We start from the raw sequence: 24,380 nt of genomic DNA on the forward strand, positions 1-24,380 counted from the left end.
AAACATATAGAAAATACAGATACAGTGCAAAATAACTGCTGTACCATCTGAAAACTGTAAAATAAGTATACATTTATCAGCCTTTTTTAAGATTACAAAGCAGCATTTTGATGTTTGATCTTTATGCCGTTAATATTGCAAGTGAAAACATCTGAAGGGCACAGTTAATCACAAATACAACATTAGAAGGTCACTTTTGCTCCATAAAGGGGACCTCCAAGGTCCTCCTTGGAAGCAAGAATAAGCTTCATGGGGCCAGAATAAGAGGGTGGGTTGGGAAGCAGAAAGGCATCATGTAAGAGAGGAACATCTGTAGGCACCTGGACTCAATCTGAAGTGAAGGAAGAAGCAGGAAAGGGTGAAGAGGTGGGAAAGGAGAGTGATTAAAAAGCAGAGAAGGAGAAGAAAACAGACCTCCAAAGTTGGCTTATGACTGGGTGTCAGATTTACTGTCACCTTCTGACAGTTTACAAAGCAATTTTCATTTCAGAGGCGAGTCTGTTGCAAAGATAGTAACAAACCACTCCACCCACTGTGTGCGGCCAAGACTGGATGTGTTTCGCGTGCTCAGTCTCTACTGCAACTGTATTTATCTAAAAGGATATGATAATGAATATGTTTTCTTGGTGAGCCATTCATAGTCATTTTTGTGAAGTGGCAACATTTTGGCTGGTCTCACAACATCCAAGGACCTTGTGAGGCTTAAGACTTGGTTTTAATCTTCGGGTTAGAATTGTCTTTAGGTCAAGGGGTTATTTGGGATGGTTAGGGTGAGGGTGGGGCTGAGTAATGTATTATACCTTATGAAAATCCCTACTGAGATAGAAATACAAGGATGTGTGTGTGGGTGTGCATTGACTAATTATTATCATTTTGTCACAACGCTGTGTTACAACTGAAATAATTTGTCCTAAGGTTGACTGTAGCATAAAATGAATGGAACGCTGTGAAAGGAGCAGCATCAACAAAAACAACAACACATTTCCACACATGAACTAAAACAGAAATGTGATATTACCTCCCCTCTGAGCTCCTGATGCACATCTGCCTAAAGATGATGAAATCATTACCGCGCACGTGTGTGCGTGCGCCCCACCGTCCAATCTAGCTCCCTGGATGCACACATGCACGGGCCTCTCTCCTCCAATTCACCTCTATTACCAGCTATAATCCCATTTCACACTCTATCGATCCCCAAAACTGTTGTTCACCAGAACCAGCAGCAAACACTGGCATTTCTCCCCATCATTTCACCACCATTGTTCTTTATTACACAAAGACCCCCTCACACACCCCACCCTCCTTCTCTCAGAGCAAACTCAGGCCCGCTCAAATATGAATTATAAATGTATGGCTAATAAAAGAGAAAAGGGGGAGAGGAAAGAAGCGAGGGAAAAAGTGGAGAGAGATGGAGAGAAGTGGTTGGTAGAAACATCAGAGAAAATGACTCCTTTACAAGAGTCTATTGATCAGTTTCTATCAAAGGGGGATGTCAGACATGAGATTACCTGGCAGTTTGAGCATTAGGTGCCGTGTGTTATAGCCCCGGGCCCTTGTACTGCTGCCAGAGGATTGTAAATAAAGCGGAGAGGAGAGAGCAAGAGGGGAGAGTGTTGGGGTGCATGTGTGTGGAAGTTTTTGTCTCCACGTGTGTGTGTTGTGAGTTTTTTCAGTACGTCTCATGTTGTATTTGTGTGCATGGTGGTGCGCAGCTCTGTGCCTGCACCTTTTGGCTTATACCCAAAAGCAGTGTTGCAAGCCCATGAAACTTCTGAAAGACTGAGTCTTGGGAGGCTTCGGGATGTCTCACGAGAACACCTTAGCCCGCTACGAATCCCCCAACAAAGCTAAAGGAAGCCCCCACGAAGCCATATGAAGCTTTTATGAGGGCCTGGCAGGATCCAGCCTACCCCCAACCACTGATTTGTCTAGCCGGGTTTTCGTCCTTCTCATGTTAAAGGTTAGCAGTGCGAGTGGGCTAATCTGATCGCAGATCTGTGATTATAGGCCCGACGCCATACGACGAGCTTTGAAGCTAGCACCAGCACACCGAGCGCAGAGATGGAGAAAGCGAGGGTTAGATTATGGACTAATGTCACTCCTTTAGCTGTGAAGCCAGTATAAAAGTGTCAAGACGGTGGAACAGACAGGACCCTGAGATCTTTGACTGAGGAGTAACATCATAACTCACAAAGCCACAAAAAACAGATCACAGATACAGAGGACTGCCCTGCCCCTCGGTAAGTACGATTGATTGCATGCCACAATTCCTCCCAGCAGGTTTTTCTTTAATATGGAATATTTTGGCTGCATTTGGCCACCAGTCCAGCTAAACTCTCAAAGTACACATAATACAGCAAACACACAGTCCATGCATACACGAATCCTGCTTTTGTTCAGTTTATTTAGTATTTTTTTAATAGATTTTCTATTTTAATTCATGGGAAAATATTCTCCCCATTTAATATGCCCTTATGCTTCAGCCATGTGTGTGTGTGTGTGTGTCTGTGTCTGTGCATACTTCTGGACTGCAAATGCAAGTGTTTGTGTAAATGGTCAGTCTGCAGCTAATTGCTCTCTCTGTGGCTTCCCCTGGTGGGAGGTGTCACTGAGGTCACCATAAAACTAATGACTTGAATGTGAATTTGATCTCCACCTCAAGTTTTCACGTCTCTCTTTTATTGATTATTGAGATTCACAGCAAACTTTAACCTTGAGGTTCAGTAAAAAAGCCAAGGTAGGGTACACACACACGTACCCACACACACACGCACACATACACATTTAGTGTGTATAAAAGTGTTTGTGCATCATTAAATATTTAGCAAATCGGTTGCTGCTTCCATTTTCCTCGGGCTTCAGTTTAAACAGTTTGGATGCTGCAGGATCATAAATTAATCATAGTTTTATTAAATGTAGATTTTCTTTTTCTCTGTTTCTTCTTTTCTGTTATTGGTTTTAGATCACCTCCCGTTCACTCAACCCCAGCGATTCTCAGCATAGAGTGATGTGTGTCCCTAAATACATCACAGCAAAAAACATTTACTTTATTTCTATTCCACACCGTTAAACCAGACACACACACAGACACCAGCTAAGTCAAGGTCCATCCTGTAAATATTAAACACACACGCCACACACATTAAGCTCTACATATTCAGTGCGTGCAGCTTCTCAATATTCACTCACTTTGGCCACCAAAGGTTGACATTTTATGTTATATTCAGTCACTCTTGAATTTAAGGGAAAAGGTTTTGCTAGTTAGAATCATTGACTCACAAAACAGGTGCCAGGAAAGAAAAGATAAAGCAAGGAAGCGTAGCAGAAATTTCAAATTCAAACCCCAAAATCGTGGAGGGGGGCGTCGAAAACAAACCCACCCAAGGAACCCGACTAGTGGTTTAGTGTGCACAATTGACAATCCGAGTGTAGGACAATGGGCTTTTATTACACGTACTGTAGGAAAGGAGGATGTGACTGAGGGGCTGCAGTCAGGGGCTGCAGTGGGCTGCTCAAGCTAAAGAGTGCCATCTATCGACTGAGGCTGGGAGCGCGTCTTTTTCCTGCCAACAATGGGCTCACTGGCCCGTCTGGGAAGGGTGCACAACTTTCTGTACTTTCACAAACACATTCGCACCTCATGTTTTTTCACACTAGTCAAACTTGAATTGATATTAATCTTCAAATCTGCAGGTCACATCTAATTTTCTATTGGCTTTTTCTCGCTAGATGGTGTAAAATACCTTTTTTTTGTCTTTTATATATTCATTTCTTTTAATAAGCTAGCTCAGCTAATCTAAAGCAGCTCACTGACACAAAGGTATTATTATCTCAACTGGAAAATGTCTTTTTTTCCTGTCATGTGGTCATTCAAATTAGGCCGATTCTCTATTGAGCCTTTAGCAGCAGGGTGTGAAGTGAACTGTTGCTCTTCATCTCACACTTTTTCCCTCTCTCTGCCTCCCCTTTTCTCCTGCTCAGTGGAGGAGTTGGCAGCCTGTGCAGAGGAGGCAAGGCAGATGGAGGGGCGCGTGAACGAGGGGAAGGAAGCGGAGGGGAAAATCAGGTAGGAAGCTGGAGAGGAAGAACCGATGTTAGTCCTCCTCCTCTCATCAGGATCACATCGTTGCATTTACATAGTCGACCAGGATGTTGGTGTGAATCTAAGAGACAGAAAGTAAACCGATGTCAGACCTCCAGTTGACCCCTGCCACCGAGGCCACGGCCATGACCTCAGCGAGCACGTATTTCCCAGCTCAGCGTGTATTGTGTCTGCCTGCATAGTTGTGGTCACAGCCTTGGCTCCAACGGGACCTCGCCGCCCCCTTCTTTGGGATATTCTCAGATACGAGCCGTGGAACATTTGTAAACAAGCAACAAGAAAGGTTTTTAGAGGTGGCACCCCAAATTATTGAGCTTTATTACATTCGAAGCAGTTTTAAAACACCGAGTAGTTAAACATCCACAGTTTCTGCGTATTATTTTCATTTGCAGGATTAAGCTGTTTACTGTTAACCTGATATTATCTAATAACGGCACAGACATGAGAGGTTTTTAAGCAACAGCAGCATGCTAATAGCTTCCATCTGTGCTGTGGGAAATCCCCTCCTTTCTCCACAGGATGCCTCCTCTTTTCTTTACTTAACTCTCTCCCACTCTGTTCATCCCATCACACGTTCCCTCCATGGGCCAATCTATCAGGGATTTTTCTTTCCATTTTCTTTCGGCCGTTCTGCTCCTTCTTCCAGCTTTTACCCCATTAGCGGCTGCAGCAATTCTGTGTCCAGACACGCGCAATCAACTTTAATTTATGTGCATTCCAACTTTTAGCTTCGTCCTCATATTAAATCTCCTTTTCATAATTTGAAAAGATAATTAAATTGCCGGTCTTGTTATGCCTTTTACACCTGCGGCTGTTGCACAGAGTGCTAATGAAAACTGTACTTTGAGATTTATTACAACCACAAAGATTTAGCATCTTGGAAGAATAATGTTTGGACACCAGCTGTAAAACTAGAGAGCGACCCCTAGTTCCAGAGAGTCTGAGGAATGTCTGTTTTTCACTGTCTAACAGACAAAAACCAACCAATAAGTAAAGGAGAAACCACATCAGTCACATAATGTGAGTAAAAGATCCGTCAAGTTTTATGAAATGTTAATCGGTTCTTGCACTAAAATCTGTGGACATCTAAAGGAGACAATTACATCTATAGTCAGCAGTTTCAAAAACATTAATAAACTGATTAACTTTGCACATTTTTAAATGTTTGTTATCATTGTTGGTCAAGGGTAGGGGGGCGTTGGGGGCTGGGGTGGGGGTGGACTGTCGAGGCTCGCCGAGCCGCCAGAGCGAGGCTGCGGAGGGAGGTTTGTGGAAATGGTAATCATTTGTTGTATTGATCTCACTGTAGCTAGGGCAGCATGCACACACACACACACACACACACACACACACACACACACACTGCAGACACTAACTGACTCTCATACACACAGGCACACCGTTGCATGGCAGAAACGGACCCTTTTATATTGATCCCCCTTCACATTCCCTTAGCTCAACTGACACACACACTCAAACACACACACACACCACTCAAACACATACACACGTGTGAATTGTATATTACAATCTCACTCACATTTGGGTTTTCGGGATGCTAATAATTGCACTTTAAAGTTTACCCTTTTGAATAAAAACACATTTTTGAGTGAACAATCTGTACTATAACCTCTAGTGAGCTACATGTACATTCATTTATACAGTACTCTTAACTTATATGTTTATCACATGACTGTTTGACGGTTAAGGTGTGGTTTTAAGGTTGAGGTTCGAACGGGTTTCAGTGTGGGTTAAGGGTTTGGTTGGGATAATTAAGGTTGGGAGATTAGTTGGGACTGTTTAGGTTAAGGGGAGCCTGGAAATGCCTCTGAAAAGTCCTTACAAATGCAAAAGTATAAGTTGTGTGTGTATGTGCGTGCCTGTGCGTGTGTGTACAGGTCTTTAGCTGTGAAGCTGCAGACAGAGGTGTCAGAGCTCAGGGGGAACCTCCAGCAGGCCGCTGATCACAGACTCCAGGCGGAACGGGAGAAACGGGAGGCACAAAGCAAGGTACAAATATCTCAAACTGGAGCCTCTGCTTGCAACAGTGTGCGTTTCTGATTGTGTCAGTTTGCTCTGAGCTGAACACTGAAAGATTCAGTAAATAAATGCCGCTGAAATGTAATTATCCAGCCACTTCTCCAGCTGCAGTATTGATCTCCATCTACTGTAAAAGTGGGATTTGTGATCAGGTTTACTATACTACACAAACATTAATGCACATATATTAAGCTCCCGGTTGCTCTTCGTGCCCTCCAAGGTCCCCCCCCCCCCCCCCCCCCCGCCTGCAGCCCCTCTTACCTTTCAGATGATTAGTGGCGTATATCTACTGCTAGAGCCTGGATTATCTTGTCCAAGACAGGAAGGGGTGTAGGCAAGGCCTAAACCTGGCAAGGTGATTTGGAGCGTTAATTCCTGGGTGTAATATTCCCTGATAGTCCCTAATGTTCTGCCTGTGAGCGGGGGGGTTGGAGTGGTCTCCGGGGAGAGCGGTTGTCAGTGCTGAGCTGCCACAGTACAAAGACAGAATGGATAATTAAGGGTAAAGCTAGGACAGGGGAAGTGATGTTCATTTAGATTCGACAAACTCTGAATTCTGTCTTAAGCTGAAGCGCATGGCAGCGATTACGGATCTTGATCTTCTTCCCTTTCTGCTTTTTTTCTGTTGTCGCCATTATCGTGTTCTCATCCCTGTTTTCTCACTCCGTGTTCCATCTCTTTCGATTCTTTTGCTCAACCTTCCTCGCCCTCACTCTTTTCCCCTCACCATGTCCTTGTGAATAATGCAGCCCACATAGCGCTCCCGTTTTTTTTCTCAACAATACTGATTGCCTGGAGCCAGTAAGACCCTGACTTACTGTAGACCAGTTGATTGGTCAGTCAGTAAGCAGGCTTCTGTCAAAGTCCTCCTCATTTGCTTCACAGAAGTTGAAAATCTTTCTCTCCTTTATTGTCCACTTCCATATTGATCAACTTGCAAAAATGTCAAAATATAAATAAGTTCAACCTAATGATAGAATGTTTATATAAGCCTTTTCCATCCAAACAATTACTTTGATACCAAAATGAATTAATGATTAATCATCACTGCGAGTTAACAACCACTCATACTTTTTTTTTACCTGACTGGTTTTAATTTTCTTATTTAAAATAAAACCATCAATTCCCTAAATTCTCTGAAGTTGAGAAGGTCGATATTATTTCCTGTTTCCCTTAGCCCAGCGAAACAGTCTGAAACAGGATGGCCGCTTGTGTGGTTCTGCGGCTAAAACTCATTAACCTGCTAAATCTTCATTCTTAATAAGAGCTTGGCTGTGATGGGTTTCCAGAGGTTCTCTGACTGGAAAACACCTGATTTGGATCCCACATAACCTGTAGATTCCAGCAAGCCGTTGCCGCTGTTTCCTTTCTTATTCTAGAGCTTAAAAAGCTAAACATCTGTTTCGATATTTAGCAGATTAATATGTCGGTGTATCAATCTACTGAAGAAGGAAATAAAGAAGATATTAACTAATCCTTGATGAACAGAAGTTGTTCCTCCAACCACCACTGACATGGAATTTAGACCCCTCAGTTCTTTGATCAGTATTCATGGAACACAGAGGCATTTTAATGCACAGCAAATGGCAGTCGACATCAGTTTGTGTGTTTTTGAAGGAGCAGATGAAAGAATCTTAAGAGTCAGGTGAAGCGCCACTTTTTGTGCTTCGGCTGACCTCCTGCAGCCTTTAAAAGTCCGTCCTTGTCGTGTAGCATCTCATCAGAGCAGGGGACATGACTCCAGAGTGTTTAAATACCGTTGCGATGGTGGTTTTGACTATGACTCCTTCATTAGGTCCCAATCTCTGTTATTGATCAGCAGAGGATGAATGATCCACTGGCGGGGAAAAAAAACTCAGGGGTTTGAAATGGTAAATGGTACACAACAGTGGCCTATAGAAGAAATCTATATTACAAATTGCCTTTGCACAGATTGCCGTCCTTCCGCCTGTGAATGATTTTGCATGCAACACTGTGTATGCGTTTATGGGATGTGTGTTAAAGTTCAGGTTGCTAGTCTTTGCATGTTGTCCACTGGACACAGGCAAGTCTCTCTTTATTCCACCTGTGTCCTTCTGCACAGGTTCCAATTCAGAGTTCTGGTAAACAAGAGGCCTAATTTTTGTGGCGGCTCGTCTCCTCTCCCTCACCCTCTCTTTTCCACACATATAGACTCATTAGTGTGTTTACCTCTATTTCTTATAGCATGGATTAAACAATTTACAACAGTTTTAATGAGAGGATTTCAAAAGGCAAAAAGTTCCAGAAAGCAACTTTACCCAGTTGCCTTAAATGGTTACAACTGATGTCATTCTGGGGGAATACAATTAGAGAGGATTTTAATCACTGGGAGACGGCAGGGGATCTGACTAATGATTAGAAATGCACTGGTCCAAACTTTGGTGTCCTTGACCAAGACTCTGGCACTTAATCATTGACTGGTTTGAAATTTTGTGCAGTATTTGGAGTAAGGTCCGTTAAATGGCTCCAGTTTCCACCACGTTATTTAGCAAGCATTGGTAACGCATTTGTGCGATTTCAATGGGTGGCAAGAAAAGTTTAGCTTGGTGATTCTAAAAGTGTCTGCACGCACATCAGACGCGTGTTCCTGGATATCTCTCATTATACCTGATCGGGGACCTGCGCCTGGCCTAATTGAGACCACCCTAGAGATCACCTTTTGACAAACTCACAGGCTTAATGGGGACAAATATAATGGAGCTCATTTATTTAGCTGATGAATAAAGAGAAGTGGACTGATTATCTGACTGTTTAACTATGGAATGGACCTTCATATTTGTTTAGTGTGTGTGTGTGTGTGTGTGTGTGTGTGTGTGTGTGTGTGTGTGTGTGTGTGTGTGTGTGTGTGTGTGTGTGTGTCGCGGGGGGGTGCTGTAAAGAACCCAGAGACTGAACCCTCTCGTTGGAGGGAAACACTGCCTTTTAACTGGAAGAAACCTTGAGCAGAACCCTCTCGCTGAGATCTCTCATTGAAACGTCCTCCTCGATTCTAAAGTATCTCTATTAAATGATCCAGCAGCAGAATAATGGGAATTTATTAATTTATTTTTGTGTGTTGCTTTTTGTATCGGATGGACTCAAGCACACAACCTGAATTTATACGGAAAGTGGATAAACTGAATATCAGGCATCTTTTTTTTCCCACAAAAAGCATTCGATCATGACTAGTAAAATATAAATTCCTCCCCCTTCTGCACATCAGTCTGGAGTTGTGTTTGGGTGTTCGTGCAGTCAGCCAGAGTAAATCCAGAATGCACCAGTCATGTGACATACAAATGTCAGCGCTTCTACCAACTCTGGTTGATAAACCAGTGGATTAACATAGAAATGGATTCTCTTCAACGGGGCATCATTTACAAGCCTTCCAATTTGATACATCGTTGGTGCTGTCGATAGTTTCAGATTTGTTTTCTTGCAAGTGCTCTGCAACTACAGACGAACCAATGAATGTTTAGTCTCCAGTTGCCTCTGTGAGGATCCGAGGTTGGGTGTAAATGCCCAAATTCCATTTAGAGTGACATGCTGATCAGGTATTTGAAGACCTTCTCACATTTGCAACCTGCCTACTGAAGGCCTTTGAGGACGGAATGCACAGAACACAAAATGGGAATTAGGTCAAATTACCCTGTTTATATTGATCAGGCAACGATTGACATGGCGTGTCAACAGCAGACCGGGACGCACCGGCTGATATCCGCGATAACGTGAGGCATATTACCAAATTGAGCTGGAAGTTCAGGAACAAACCGGATGGCAACATAACAGACATGACTTCTCATGGATTTAGCGCGCCCCACCCATTTTTTGACATTGGCGTTGCAATTTTTCCCCTTTTTAAAAATGCAACATTGGCGAGACTGTGAGATTCTTGTAAATGGATTTTAAACAGGTCCAACCGCCTGTGAAAACCCACTTTCAGCTGCTAATTGTAATGTGAATGTGCCACGAGCCAGATCTATGTACACATCCCTTTACTGGATTCAGGCCCAGGGAGAAACCAATTGTCAAAGTGCACAACCATGGTTCCTGGTCTAGCTCACACTGAAGTATTGAAATTAGACATTCACAGGGCCCATAGTCATGGGGGGGTCATAGGGTTTACTCATGCTGAATCTGCCTACTAGGCAGGGGAGATGTCCCATTTTGAGCAATCTGGAATTGGCTCATAATAAGCCGCAATCAGTCAGGCTTCAAGAGGAACTTCAAACATGGCAGCCACTTGTACATTAAGCAGTGTTTTGTTCGGCGTGGAGGAGAGCGAGAAGAAAGCTGCAGCTGTGGAGGAGCTGTGCAGCAGATGAAAGTAATTAAAGGAGCCATCATCAGCATCATTAATATGCTAGATCTGCTGTGGCCTACTGAGTAGTCTAATGGAGAACATGTCACGATCGTCACCATTAGGGAGCGTGAGACACACATAAACACACACGCACGCAGTGTTCTAATGTTGGGTCACGCCATGATTATCACCATTAAACTCAGAGTGAGAAGACCTGCTTAGGAAACCTCATTCTCAACCACCACCGTACATAACACACACTCAAACCTACAGACACACACACACACACTTACTCACACACACACACAGCTGTAGATCTTTAATTCAGGCCCTGTGAGTGAAAAGTATGCATATTTAAGTGATGTCAGCCCTGTTGAGTCTTGTAATTAGACAGAATGGATGAATGTTTTATAAAAACGTGTTTAACAATAAATGTGTTCATTAATTTGATGAGGGGATGTGCTCTGATGAGCTGGAACTGAGTAATGACTCATATTCCGCAGCAGCAACAACCCGGCTACTTTCATTTTTTCTGCCTTTTCTTAAAAAAAGTTAACTTTGAATCATGTAACTTTGAATTGTGTTCATCACTTGACCTTGAACAGTTTTGCTCCATTTTAGTGAAAATATATTTGTCCTCTTCTGTTAATGTGCAACTACCCCCCCCCCCAGTAAGGAAAAGATGGAAAATCCATTATGTGCTCCAGACGTCACAGTTTATTTATTTATTTTCTCTGTTTTCTGGTGTGCTTTGTGGTTTTTCACGGAGGCTTTTTCAGATGTATGAATTCAGGACAGTCCTCTATTCTTAGTGAAAGTGTGGGTCGCGATCTGTACATTTTTGTCTATTCTAACAGAAGAAACTACCACAATTATAAATACTGTAAGAGCAGCGGCAAACCTCCCAAATCCTCCTTTAGCACTGTGCTAGACGCCTCCTATTTTCCTGCTGCAGCCCTGAAAAGACCAAACTTGGCTATAAGTGTGCCCCAAATGAATTCAGTTGCCCCTTTTAGCCCCCATCATCAGCTAAAATATTTGTGCAACAAAACCAATCTAAATGTTAAGCAGGTACGCTACCTTCCCTCCCGCCTCCCCTTGCAGTCACACCTCCTTTGTCCCCCGTTTCTCCAAACATCCCTCCCTCTTTCTCTCGGCCCTCTCTTTCTCAGTCACCCCCACTCCTCCTCCTCTTTCACCGCTTCCCCCGACAGACTGAGGGTGTGTAATTTAGTCCTAATCACAACATCAGACTAGCGCCGCGATTTACATCCCTCCACCAGCCGAGCCAGTCAGTCAGGAGGGACATGTTAATGTGCGACCGGAGGTAATTACTGTCATTATAGTGTGCAACAGATCCCCCTCCCTCGTGTACATGTGTGCATCTGCGCACGTGGAGGTGGGTTCAGACCCATAACCAGCGCGTTTTCCAGTCTCCTAACGGCACGGTTCAGTGTTTTTGTGCGTGTAATTAGCATTAGCATGAGGGTTTCACGTGGAGACACCTCGGCAAAAGCAGCAATGAAATCACCGACAGGCGAGGGAATCACGATATTTCTGCCATCGTCCATAAATCTCATTACGATTGACGCTCTGACGCTGTTTGCTCTTGAAAATTAAATGATTTGCCTGGTGTAATTTCATTGTTCCCTCAGATTTTCTTTATTGCTTCGTTTGTGGAAATGCAGCCCTACCAGAATCTAAACTTAATTAAAGCTGTAATTTTTCATCATGTCGTGGAATTTGAATTATTGATTAGGCATCAGTCATCTCCACAGTCATTTCCTTTCATATCTAAGGCAGCCTGTTCATTTGTACAGCCTAATTATTTGGCAACTGGAAAATCATTTACATCATTTACTGGTTTCTGTTTGGTTGTCACATCAGACACAACTCGATTTGCTTTTTTTTTAACTCAAAAATGACACTTGCTAAAGCCATTCCATCGTCCTGTGATTTGTTACTGGAATTCCTCGGAATCTGGAGCGAACTCGAGCGGTCATCCTTTGAACCAGGGCAGCCTGGGGCTGACGGGGTGCAGGATTAAAGTCTGGCCCCTCTTTGATAAACTCGTAAATAAAAATTTTGACCAGCGGCAACACAGAATCAGTTTCACTTCAATCTCGGCCTGACAAATGTTTGTCCGATGTGGACGCAATTTTATCAACTGGCAGCTGGCTTCAAAGAAAGAGAAAAGCTTTATTTTAATGGACCATCTTTTGTCTTTTCTCTCGTCTTTGGTCTTATCTGTCTGGAGATTATTATTTTGTCCCACTGACGCGTTGTGAGGATAAAATGAAGCATAATTGTTTTTCATTGCTTTTCTGATTACTGCAGCATTTTTTGCCACTCAGCTCCCCATTATCAGTGTCTTCTCATGCCTGTGCAGTAGTTTACTCCCTCACTGTGGTGTTTTCCAGATAAACATCAACAGCGCAACATTTTGGCTGGCACTTACGCTTCAGATTCACCTTAATCGTGTGTATTTTGGGGATACATAACTCATGGTCCACATATTGGAAACTTTAATACATGTTTGCTCGGGTTTTTTTTTTTTTTACAAGAACGGGTGGTCTATAAAGGTGTTTCCATGGTGATAAGGGTAATGTGTCAGGGTCTCCAGAGTTCAGGTCCAGAAAGGTGATAAGCAGATGGAAAAGTCAGCAGTTTGGACGGTGCCATTCCATCCCATCCCAGTTTTCACCCCTCATCCCATCTACTCCTCTGTCAAATCTTGTTTTTGTCTGCATTCACACATGTTCTGCATTTTTCTTCCTTATACCAAGTTACTACCTTTTACTTACCGTAGCAGAAATGTTAATTGATCCCTTTTCAGAGAAAGAAAATGCTAGTGTGAGAAAACAGATGGAATTATCAGACTCAAACCTGGATTATATCGTAATATGAGTAATATAAGAGGAGGTTCATTGTTAAGAGCCTTGAAATCAGGGACCACCTGGAACCACCAGAGACCATCAGGAACCATTTAAAACAGATCACAATTGGAATGATGTGTGTTTAGTGTCAGTCAGCAATCTGCAGGTTATATTAGGTGGTTCACTCTAACATATGCTAGTGTGCTTGTCTAGTTGTGATCAACTGAAGGTTTCTCTGCATCTTGCCTTCTTAAAATAAAGGAAACACCATCCATCCACATTTTATTATTTATTGATTTAAAAAAAGATACATCACTGTTTTGGGGGATTATCAGAAAAGACTCCTGACTACTTCCTTTGGGCTACAGATGAGGATAATAATGTGTGTAGAAGGAAAACCTGGGCTAGTATCAAATGTCCTCTCAGAGCTCCTAACTTCGCTGAAATATTCTTATTAAGGAGTCTTAAGGGGGATTCTGGAGTTCCCTGAGAAACTCCTTAGCCAGAATCCTTAGCCCTCCTTAGCCAGGAGGGGACAGAAACTTTGGGGACAGAAACTCTTGAAGAGGTGTGATTGACCCTGTTGCTAGGTGACGAGGTGTTCTAAAAGCTGTGATTGGATGTTACTTACAGAAAAAACAAATGTGCTCCTAGTAATGAGTGGAGAGGAATGTTGTCATGATGATGAGACTCAGCAAAATTCATTGAATTGTCACAGCTTCCAAAGGTTTGAAAGTACCTCATTCAAGTGCTGGATATCATATTGATTTGCTTATTTTTATGTTTACTGGCCATGCTGTTAGTTTTACTGTTTAATCTTTTTGACATTAATGCTGGATGCAATTACGTTGAGTACTGGCCTCATTGTAAAAAAAAATAATAATAATAATAATAATTAAATGGAGAAAAAAAGCAGAAATTCAAACTGGACAGAAGAACAGAGACAGGAAGGAAAGAAGAGAGAGGAAAAAGAGAACAAAAACTTCTTCAATATGTGGATGTCTCTCCTTCCTTTCTTTGTTTAAGACACTCTAGGCTTCCTAAAAGTTCTGTTTCTCTTAAGGAGCTCTATTAAGGCCAAAGATGCTTTGTGAATAGCCTTTGTCTTACCAAGGAAAAATTCTTATATAACTTCTAAAATCTGATGATTCGCTGTGAAAATGAGTCCTGATGGTCACACACAGAAATGCTTTTTATTTACATCCACAGAAGTGAGTTCCAAATCCAAAGAGTGAGGATGCCTAGAAGTAAGCATGGAAAACAGCCCCAAAACAAACTAGAAGACAAACCACAAGCTGGCAGACAATACTGCCTTCACGTGCTAAAGTGGACAACAATGTCAATAAATCAATAAGACAACAGCCATCCAAATAGCCACAACAGAGATCATTTGTCACCTTAAAGAGGACATACAGCATTATACCTATTTTCAGGTATTTATTTTTCATCTTGGACTCTGGTGGAGCAGCTTGACGCGATTCATCACCTCCCCAAAAAAACTTCTATAGATCATCAGAACAGAACGGCTGTACCCTTGTTTTCAGTCTCTTTTCCGCCTCCAGCTGAATTTCCCTGTTTCAGTTTCCTCTTTTTCTTTGTGGACCCTCTGTCTCCTTGTTGGCTGTTCAGGATTTTTCTGAAAGGGAGCTGAAGAGGGGGATGGAGGGCACCCCTTAATGCCATTGCTACATGGTATAATGAGTGGTATTGTTTTTTTTAACATGACTCAATGTTCAAAAGAGACCAAAAAAGCATATTTCTCCTTCCTGCGAGCTTCATTATAAGCTGAAATTAATTAAAGATCTTGTAACCATTAAAGAATGTTACAGGTTTAAATTTTTCTAAACCATTCAATTTTAAACAGGCTGGAACAATCAGTGCCAGAGGCTAATTTAAGCTCATTAGAACACTGAAGCTGCGAGCCACCCGAGCTAACGGTCTTTTCTGTGTCTTACAGGTGGACACGCTGAGGTCAAAGCTGGAAGAGATGCAGGATGACAATCAAAAACTCCTCTTTGAGAGCAAGATGGTCATGAAGAATGTCACTCAGTGGATATCTGAACAAAAGTATGTGTGCCTCTTTTTCTAAATCTTGTGGGTTTGGGTGGATTTCTAAAGGCCCAGTTCTTTTCTCAGGGTGTCCAGTGAGAACATCTCTGTCCAGCTGGAGGCACAAACCAAAGTGCTGCTGACTGTGACTCAAGAGAAAGAGTAAGTGATGTCTTTAAGCTAGCAACAGGTGTATCGTGGATCTATTTGTCATGTGTCGTTGCGTACCACATCTGTATGCACACATCTCACGCCTACACACACTCACATGCTCTGGCGTGGTGTTTTACTCTTTCGTGAGATCAAAGCGGTCTAGCTGTCTCACAACCCCTGGGGTGCTATACCTCCCCCAAACCCCACTGCAAATGTTTACGTCTTTGCTCTTCCTCCCTCCCATTTTTGTTTCAGTTACAAAATGTATGTTCTTGAGTTGTTCTTATGCTGAAGCCGAACCTGCCGTATTGGTTGGCTTCGTGCCTGGTTCTTCTCATCCTATTTAGAACTGGCTTCTGATTAAAACAGCAACGATATCAATAAGAAAATAAATAAGAAGAAGAAAAGAAAGCCTCATTGTCTGTTAGTGTAGCACAGATGATGTCGAGCTGCTTGTTAAAGGACTTTCTGGAAGCAGAGGAACACAGACCTCATTGTTATCGTGTAGCAGCATAGTTGTCTTCCATGTTAACAAGAGGTTCATGATGAAGATAATAACCGCGTCTGCCTTTTGCCTCAGCCTCGGCTTGCATATTTCTCTGTCTCGCTCTCTTCCACAGGCACCTTCTGGAGGCTAACAACAGATTGAAGTTGCAAGTGAAAAGACTAAAAGAAGTTGTGGATGAGAAGGAAAAGGACGCGGAGTGCTTCAAGGTGAAAGAGTGCTTGAAAAACGCTGGAGCTCAAACGGAGGAGCCTTTTATGAACATTTGGTGTGTTATATTTTCCAGGCTTACATCAGGAACCGGGATGTGCGACAAGACGAGGCAACGTGAGTGGTCACCTGCGTGTTTGCCTGTATGTTCATGTGAGCCAGTTTCCACCTATCAGCCGCTCGTTTTAGCATTCACAGGCAACAAAAGTGTCAGCCGGCGAGCTCGGTGCTGAAGCCAGGACAAAGCTGTTGACGCTAATGACATCTGGAGTGCCAAGTTGTGAATGAAACACCCCAGGGGCCCCCTGCCACCTGTGCGAGCTTGTCTGTGTCAAGCTTTTTCTTCACTGTGAATATGTTACTCATGCTGGGCCTTATTTTGACAATAATTACTCTCCAATCGAGGGCCGGTTCTTCTTCTGTCTGCCTCCACCCTGACTGTCACGCTGCATTCATCAACAGACAGGAAATATATTTATTATCTTCATTAAGACTATTAAAAGCAACATAGCACAGATGGGATTAGGTGGTGGAATGGAAGCAGGATTGGAGGGGGCATCTGCCTGCAGCGGAGCTTACTATCACCCCCCCAAGGTCTTCCTCATTAACAACCCCCGCCACCTCGCCCCGATTTATGCATGCACTCTTGTCCCACCCCTCCCCTAACGAAGCACCAGCCTCTGTTTCCAAAACGGATCAGATTTGTTTTGACTGGGGTAACTTTCCGACGCTATTCAAAGCTGTCAGTCATTTTAATGATATCATTAAGGGGCCGCGACAGAAAGATGAATAGCTTTTCTTTGTCTTTCCCTCATAATTGTAAACGAGAGAGAGAGAGTTGATGTAGATGTATGCAGAAGAGGGGTTTTGATTGAGCGAATGTAATAACACAGAAGGAGATAAAACCAGTGAATGAAAGACCCTTCCATAGTGTCTCTCCATCTAGTCTCCTTCCTTTTCTTTATTATGAAGACTTCTAATTTATTTCATTTCATTATTGCACCCACACTCGCACACACCCTCACAATGCCATATGTATGAAAATTATGAATCTATAAGGCAACAGATATGTCATGGGTTTCTCCTGGCAGCTGTATACATCTGGAGGATAAATCTCATTACTGGTGCCAAAGGGGATATTTTCAGTGTCTCCCACCTGCCACTATCACTGGCAGCCATCAACACGGCGCAAAGGTTTTCTCATTAGATATGCCTTTATTAAAGAAATTTATTATGATTACACGGCCCGCCGTTCCAGTATTTGCCGAGTGTCGCGGCTTCACCTCTCGGATGGCATTTCGTTTTAGCCCAGACGGCAGAGAGGTGAGGAACCAGGAGCAGAGAACATCGAAATTTGGACCGTTAAAAAGAAACGAGGCTTGGTGACATTTAAGTGACAATACTCGGTTTAGGTCAGTTTCCATGCTGTTCGATATTGAAGCATGTAGGCCATGTATACTTTGCGATTTTTTTATTGATTATTTTTTTCAGCTTGTGTCAAATATACTGTAAAACTTCAATTGAAATAGCCAATTTAACACAGATCTCCCCTCCTGGCGGGTGCAACCACACGTTTTTGCATTTAAATACAACTAGAATCCTGATTCTGTTGCTGTGACGTGTAACACGCATGTTTGTGCTGCTTTAAACAAACAATCACATCAAACTGGTATTTTTAAATCTCTGCTGAGTAGTTTGTAAATATAATAATGTGTAATAATTGCAGTACAGATGAAAAATAACACAATAGTTTCTTTTGTACTGTGAATCCTTGGCATCATGTTACTGTATTACACAGTGTTGCTCTGTGGTTTTAATCCTTGGAACTATGTGATGTGAAAGAGTATACCTATACCAGGGTTGGGGTTCGCTAACCCTAGCGCTCATTTAGAGGACAGAAAAAGAAGTAGGTGAATGCTACTTTGTATCATCATTTGTGATCACAAGCCTTGACACCTTACTGGTGTCTAGTGTCAGATGTACTTCTATGTTGGCATAATTGCCAACTCTTTACTGTCGTGGAGTCAGGAGGATGCTTCTTCCCTTCCTCTTCCTTTCTCTCCCAGACAAAAGTGTTTAATTTCACCAGCAAGGAGAAGAATGAGCTCTGAGAAAAGCTTCAAATGCAGGGCCAGCGTTGGATTTGTGTCAAAAACATGTGGCAGAGACAAAGAAACACTCAAGTAGCACATCTTTCAACAGCTATTATCCTCCAGGCGCAAATTAATTAAATGATTCATCAAACTCCTTCACATTTCACCTCATATTATCTTGCATAATGTTGGACTAGATTAGCATCGCCGCGGTGAAGGCTGAGATCGATGCAGTTTGCTGTGGCTGTGACACAAACCATGTAGAGGGAAGAGCTCGTGAAGCACCGGGCGCCATCAGTCGCACTGCTAACAATGTGCTTCCAATTAAGAGCAGCCCGTGATCACAGCAGGGGGTTTGTACAAACACAGAGGAGTGAAGGGGCAGAAAAATGAGGAGACAAGACAGTCGAGCCTTGCATAGAATCTGAGAGGGAAGCAGTAAATAAGAAAGATGAGGAGAGATTGTGGAGCGCAGCCGTGTAGTTTATGGCTGAGTTTAGAGAGCGCGACAGCTTGTGCTTTGACCCTAATGACTATAATTACACACGCGCTGATTGGGTTAGACCGCTAATTACACCCATCCTGTTTGCATGTAAACACAGAAGTACGGGTTTACACAGGCGCGGTGCCAGAACGCACAACGCGTGCATAAATCTCACACGGCGGCGGCAGTGGTGATGTTTCATGATCTGCTGCCGAAGAGCACAGTAACATTGAGGGAAGCATTTAAATCATGCAAAGGATCGGCGGAAATTCGATTTTATGGAGCATGCCTCCTGTTCTCTTTCCCTTGGCCGCATCAAAGGAAACAGGGAAATCATCGCTTTTCTGAAGATCAAAGGAAAAAGGCAGCATCGTGCATATTAATGCTCTTTGTATCATCATTATGGTGTGAAATTAACAGAGTCAAAGGGGTCAGTTGCAATTATAACTGAAGTCACTCTCAGGAAATGAAGTCTGTTCAACGGAAAACTGTTTACATCGGCCGCCGTTAGATTGGGTGACAGACAGGAATGTTAATTCTATTCTGGAAAAAAAGGTTTTAATATGGAACTGTATTTCTTTCTTTATGTTTTTGGGAGCATTTTAACACTGACAATATTCCAAAGTCGCTGGATATGTTTGAGAGATTCTATATTGGGTTGGTTTCATGTAGGCTGAATCTGTTTTTCCCATTAATGAGCTTTATAAACTTTTCAGAGTCTGTCCTTATATTAGCATCTTCCTGAAGTGCCTCTTCAGATTTTAAATGCTTTAACTTATGACTAATAGGGCCAAAAGCGTGTGTGTGTGTGTCTTTGTGTGTGAGCCACATCCGTGGAGACAATAATGTCATTCATTAGCTCTCGAAGAGCGTGCATCTCTGCTCAACTGGAGCAAAACGGGAGTGGCGTTCCATCCGCCGCTCTGATAGAATATCCCAGCTTGCTTTTTTTTTTCGTCAGGAGAAAATTAACATTGGAGAGGTACAGTGGTGCTTTAATGGCCTAAGAAGTCTTCAATAAAGTATTTAGACATTTTTCCCCCCCAAATGCTAACTGGACAGGTTCAGTGGGGCATGAAAGGAAGGAGCGTAAAGCGGGGGGGCAGAGCTCCTCAGCCCGAACAGAGCACCATTATCCACTGTCGTTAAATTAATAGACGTTCCTTAAGTCAGCCTTGGCTCTGAGCATCATAGCGTTTGTTTGTGCTTCCACAAAACCTTTTTAATAAACAGTTCAAATCTTAAATGGTTTCTTGTCCTCTTAATGTTCCCTGGCTCCGCTCGCCTTCATTTTGTTTTTGTGGGTTTTTTTTCCTGGTTTTAGTCTTATAGGAGCGGTTACTTTCCCATCTTTGACTTTAGTATTAAGTTATAATGACGATGTTATAATGAAGATGATGTACACCAACTTTTTATGACCCAGATTTTATAGACATTTGATTGAAGCTGTGGTTATGGGGGTGGTTATGCAAACGCATCCCATCATGCAGAACTAGCGTGAGTGAGTTACTTTAAAATGACACATATCAACCTGTTCTGTTTGTCTTTAAGGCTGCATTCTTACAGGAATTGCTCAGATTTGTCCCAGAGGTGTTAAAATTCACTTTTTCTTTCAGCCTGAAAGCACAAGGGTGCGTTGCTCTAAACCTCAACAAAATCCAGGACATGCAGCTATGGCTGCGACAAAACCTCGAAGCCATCGGAACGCTGAACCAACAAGTAAGAGCACACACATACACACACATCCGCACTACCGTTTCTACAAACACTTACCCATTATATAGCTCCTATTTCTAACCAGCCCAGATAACCCCTGACCCTGACCCAGTTCTAACCCAACATTGTCTTAACCTTCAAACAGTTCTTTGTGTTTGTGCAGACTCATCAAAATGGTCCATTTTGCAAGAATGTCCTCACTTTGCTTGTAAAATCAGTATTTTGGTTCTCATTATGTAGCAAATACGAGGAAACACACACACCTGTCAGGTCCTGAAAGTCCTTTTACCCCAACACACACACACACACACACACACACACTGGCCCACCTGCTGTTGAGCTTGCGCAGAAGAAGTTGCTTTCATGCGTCCAACTTCAAAAATGCACATTCTCTGACATCCATTTCCTCTTCCTGTGATAAAAGGGAGGAAAGGCGAGGGTGGGGCAGGGCGGTGGGGGCAAATTGTGTCGGGAAAAAGTGGCGAGGTTCCTTTCTGCTGGTAAATGATTTGGCTTTCATGAAGCTGAGAGAGGGATGTATATCAATACGGGCGCGCTGATCTCTCCGTGACAGCGTAGGGAAATGGCCTGCTGTGATAAAACAAGGTGGGGGTAAAAAACACAGAGGAATATTCTGAGGGAAGGCTGACATTTTTTTACTTTCTTAACTGCGTAAAAAACTTCACAAGAGTCAACAAATCACCAAAGGAGAGCCAAATCAAAGGCTCCTCAGCCCCCTCGGTTCTCCAGGGCCCAGGGAAAGGCTCACCTGACTTTAGTTAGTGCGTAGCAACGGCCTTGCTGATTGATGGAACACGTGGTGAGCTAGTACTTGTTGAAGTTTTCCCTTTTCTTCTGATAAACAGCCTCGGTTGTTATTGTTGGAAAGCAAGTGAGCGTCAGCTGCACATGTGATCCAGAGGAAGGAGCAGATGGAGAGACAGAGAGGTGTTGTTTAACAGGTCAGGTGTGTAATAGCACCTCTTAATCTCTAGTGTGAATCATTACACATATCGATCCAACACGGACAGTCTGCAGGCGCACAAACTTACAGCCGCGATATAGACAGTTCATTTACACGGGAGCTTCCCTTTACTCTCAGCTGGACACGTCCTCAGAAACCCACTTCAGATATCAGTCAAGGGTTTGGATGCCTGGGTTTATCTGCGTGAAAGCTGTTAGCTTCTTAAATCAGATCTCTGCTTTGCATCAGTCTCATTTACTCATCCTCACAAGGCGCACATTAGTGGCAGCTTTGTAACACACGCACACATGACGTTCTATCAGGCTGCCAAGTAGATTTCATGCAGAACTTTGAAACCTCGTACAAAATTAGATGTAAATTAAGCTATTTCCCTGTCATCTGGAATGAAGATGAACATTAGCAGGGGAAAAAGCTGTGATTCTCTCAGGAATTGACTAGCTCCAGGCGCACTGTTGTCCTTTTGCGTTCAGCTAATGTCCAGTTTCATGCTTTTGGTACAAATATGGGGGGAAAATGGACATCGATGCAGCAGCTGATCAAAAGGTTGAAAATGACATAAGAAAAATCATCTGTGCTGCAGGTAGATCATATTTTTTAAGCCAAACGTTTGTATCTCTCTCTGCTTTTTATAATTCTTACTAAAATACATTAAAATCATTGAAATAGAAACGAGCATTTGAATGGGAAAAGTGCAAATTTGCATCCACACCATTAATGAAACTGTCTCCATGTCTCTTCATTTTCCCTCTTCTTTAAACACCCTTTTCATCCAAACATATGCTGACCAGTTCCCCCGCCCCGTGTGAAGTTTCAGGACACAAGCTGGGCCTTTTTTTTTTTTCCAAATTCCAGTCCCCTCCTGGGCAATTAGGAAAGCATCCCGGGACATTCAAAGATGGGGTGAATTAAACAAGCCCCTTTAAATTTGCAATCAATTACTAGAAATTCTATCGCTTTGGGCCCGATGTAAAAAAGAAGGCAGCGTTTTCACCATTGAAGATGGAAATCTTTACGCATCTCTGGATATCGACGTGCCGTCGGCTCCTGGAGGGTTAAGCTGGGGACCTCGCCTTAACACTCAGATTTATTGCAGTGTGTGTGTGTGTGTGTGTGTGTGAACAATGTCTGGAAGGGTAATGTTAGCAGAACCGCCCGGAAATGTGTCTGTCTCATCTCCGTTTGTGTTTTCACTCTCTGTCTCTCTCTCTCCCCAACACACACATACACACACACACACGGCCAGACATGTCAATGTGACATCATTCTTTAACCGCAGCTTTCACACAGACACGCACGCATGCTAAAAAACAGATGTGGATAAGTGCAACTGTCATTACCCGATGTGTCTCTGTGTCTCTCTGCACTTTAATTTCTTATTTTACTCCTCACGCCGCTAAAAATACATAATTTCAAATGTTTTATTCCCTTTTATCCGTACCTTATTACAATTTTGGCCTGACACATTTTGCATATAATTACCACGCTGTAAAATAAATGTAGTTGCTTTTTTCTCCCTCCAGTCAGTCGCAGAAGTGTGTTTAACTCACTCTTCACCCCGCCGAACCCAACAGCTCTGTAAAAAAAAAAAAAAAAAAATCCTCAATTTTGTTTGTCTATAATTGTGTTTCAGGAGCCAAATCATGTTCTGAGGCTGCGTGATTTGTTTTGTGTCATGGATGGTTTTGTGTCAAATCGACCTCTAATGAGCGCTCAAATTGCTTGTTTTCATGTAGAAATTTACACCGTTTGGTGGCTCCCACTTGCAACAGTGTTCAACCCCGCTGCAAATGTGTTTCTTCCCCTCCTTTCCATTAAAATTTTTGTTTTAGTGAGCATGAAAGCAGCATTTACTCATCGATTATACTGGTATAGCAGCAAGCTCATCCACTGGATACCTCGCTGAATTTTGATGGCTGATAGTTATCGTCTGATTGAATTCAGTAGACTAAATAAGTCTGATGTTCGAGCTTAAATATTAGTTTCTTTGTCTCCTTTCCGTCTTTCTGTCTTTTCAGTTAAATGCCCTCAGCATGGAGAATGATGTCCTGCGTAGGCAGCTGGAGGAGGAGAGGTCTATGCGACGGCCTAAAGCTCCTCCTGCTTGCCAACGGCATCAGGTCCGTACCTCCATCCCATCGCCGCCCTCGACCCCTGAGCCGGGACGTGGCATCAGGGGATGCCAGCGCGTCTGTAACCCAAAGCCTGCTCAAGGAGGCGGGCCAAAGAGCCCCGGTGAGTCTCAGGCCTTTGGATGAGGTGTTCAGGACTGGAAGTGTCAGCGTCTGGAAGCAGCTCAGACTGGGATCACAGGCAGAGATCAGACCCAGTGAAACCCCCGAGGACTTTGACCTACCTCGACTTCTTGACCCCCAGTCTCTCACTAGGGAGTGTGCTCAGTATGAGGTTAATGTCCTGCAGGTCAAAGTCAAGTCCCAGGATGCCTTTTGCCAGAGGGGGGCCTCCAGAACCAGCGAATGATGACATTCCATTAAAAAAATGCTCAGAACTCTCCGTCCAGCTATGACGTAGATGCACTTCTTCCAGGAACGCATTTACATTTACGTGCATCTTGGAAGGCTGCAGAGCTCGAGCGGTAGCAGCTTCTGACGTTAACCATTACTCGCGCAAAATAAATCAAAGTCTTGCACTAAGCGTTTAAATATTTTTATGTGCTGGCACTTTCCGACGGTTCTGATGAATAATACTTTTAATTGAAGTGAAATTAAGGAAACAGAGCACACCGACCGGCCACAGATTCCTCAACGTTGATTAATGTGTGTTTGGCCAAGCGGGGCGAAGGCACATCATCAGTTTCGGTAACGCTGTCTCTGATTACGCCGCAGCTGCTCGCCATGTGTCCTGCTTCT

General features: G+C 43.1%; 1 protein-coding gene across 8 annotated transcripts in view; it reads left to right on the forward strand.

Moving 5' to 3' along the window:
* The window catches only part of LOC130514016 (paramyosin-like), a 76,024-nt gene extending 51,860 nt beyond the window's left edge, over window positions 1–24,164 (forward strand). For all 8 annotated transcript variants that reach the window (XM_057013361.1, XM_057013364.1, XM_057013363.1 and 5 more), the window contains 8 exons: window positions 3,982–4,066; window positions 6,001–6,112; window positions 15,276–15,385; window positions 15,455–15,529; window positions 16,141–16,234; window positions 16,312–16,352; window positions 20,429–20,531; window positions 23,529–24,164. In XM_057013361.1, the coding sequence (XP_056869341.1) occupies window positions 3,982–4,066; window positions 6,001–6,112; window positions 15,276–15,385; window positions 15,455–15,529; window positions 16,141–16,234; window positions 16,312–16,352; window positions 20,429–20,531; window positions 23,529–23,768 (860 nt within the window). In that variant the 3' untranslated portion in view covers window positions 23,769–24,164. The remainder of the gene's footprint in view (window positions 1–3,981; window positions 4,067–6,000; window positions 6,113–15,275; window positions 15,386–15,454; window positions 15,530–16,140; window positions 16,235–16,311; window positions 16,353–20,428; window positions 20,532–23,528) is intronic.
* Window positions 24,165–24,380: the final 216 nt, after the last annotated feature.

Source organism: Takifugu flavidus, chromosome 17, assembly GCF_003711565.1.
Source record: "Takifugu flavidus isolate HTHZ2018 chromosome 17, ASM371156v2, whole genome shotgun sequence".
Lineage (NCBI taxonomy): Eukaryota > Metazoa > Chordata > Actinopteri > Tetraodontiformes > Tetraodontidae > Takifugu > Takifugu flavidus.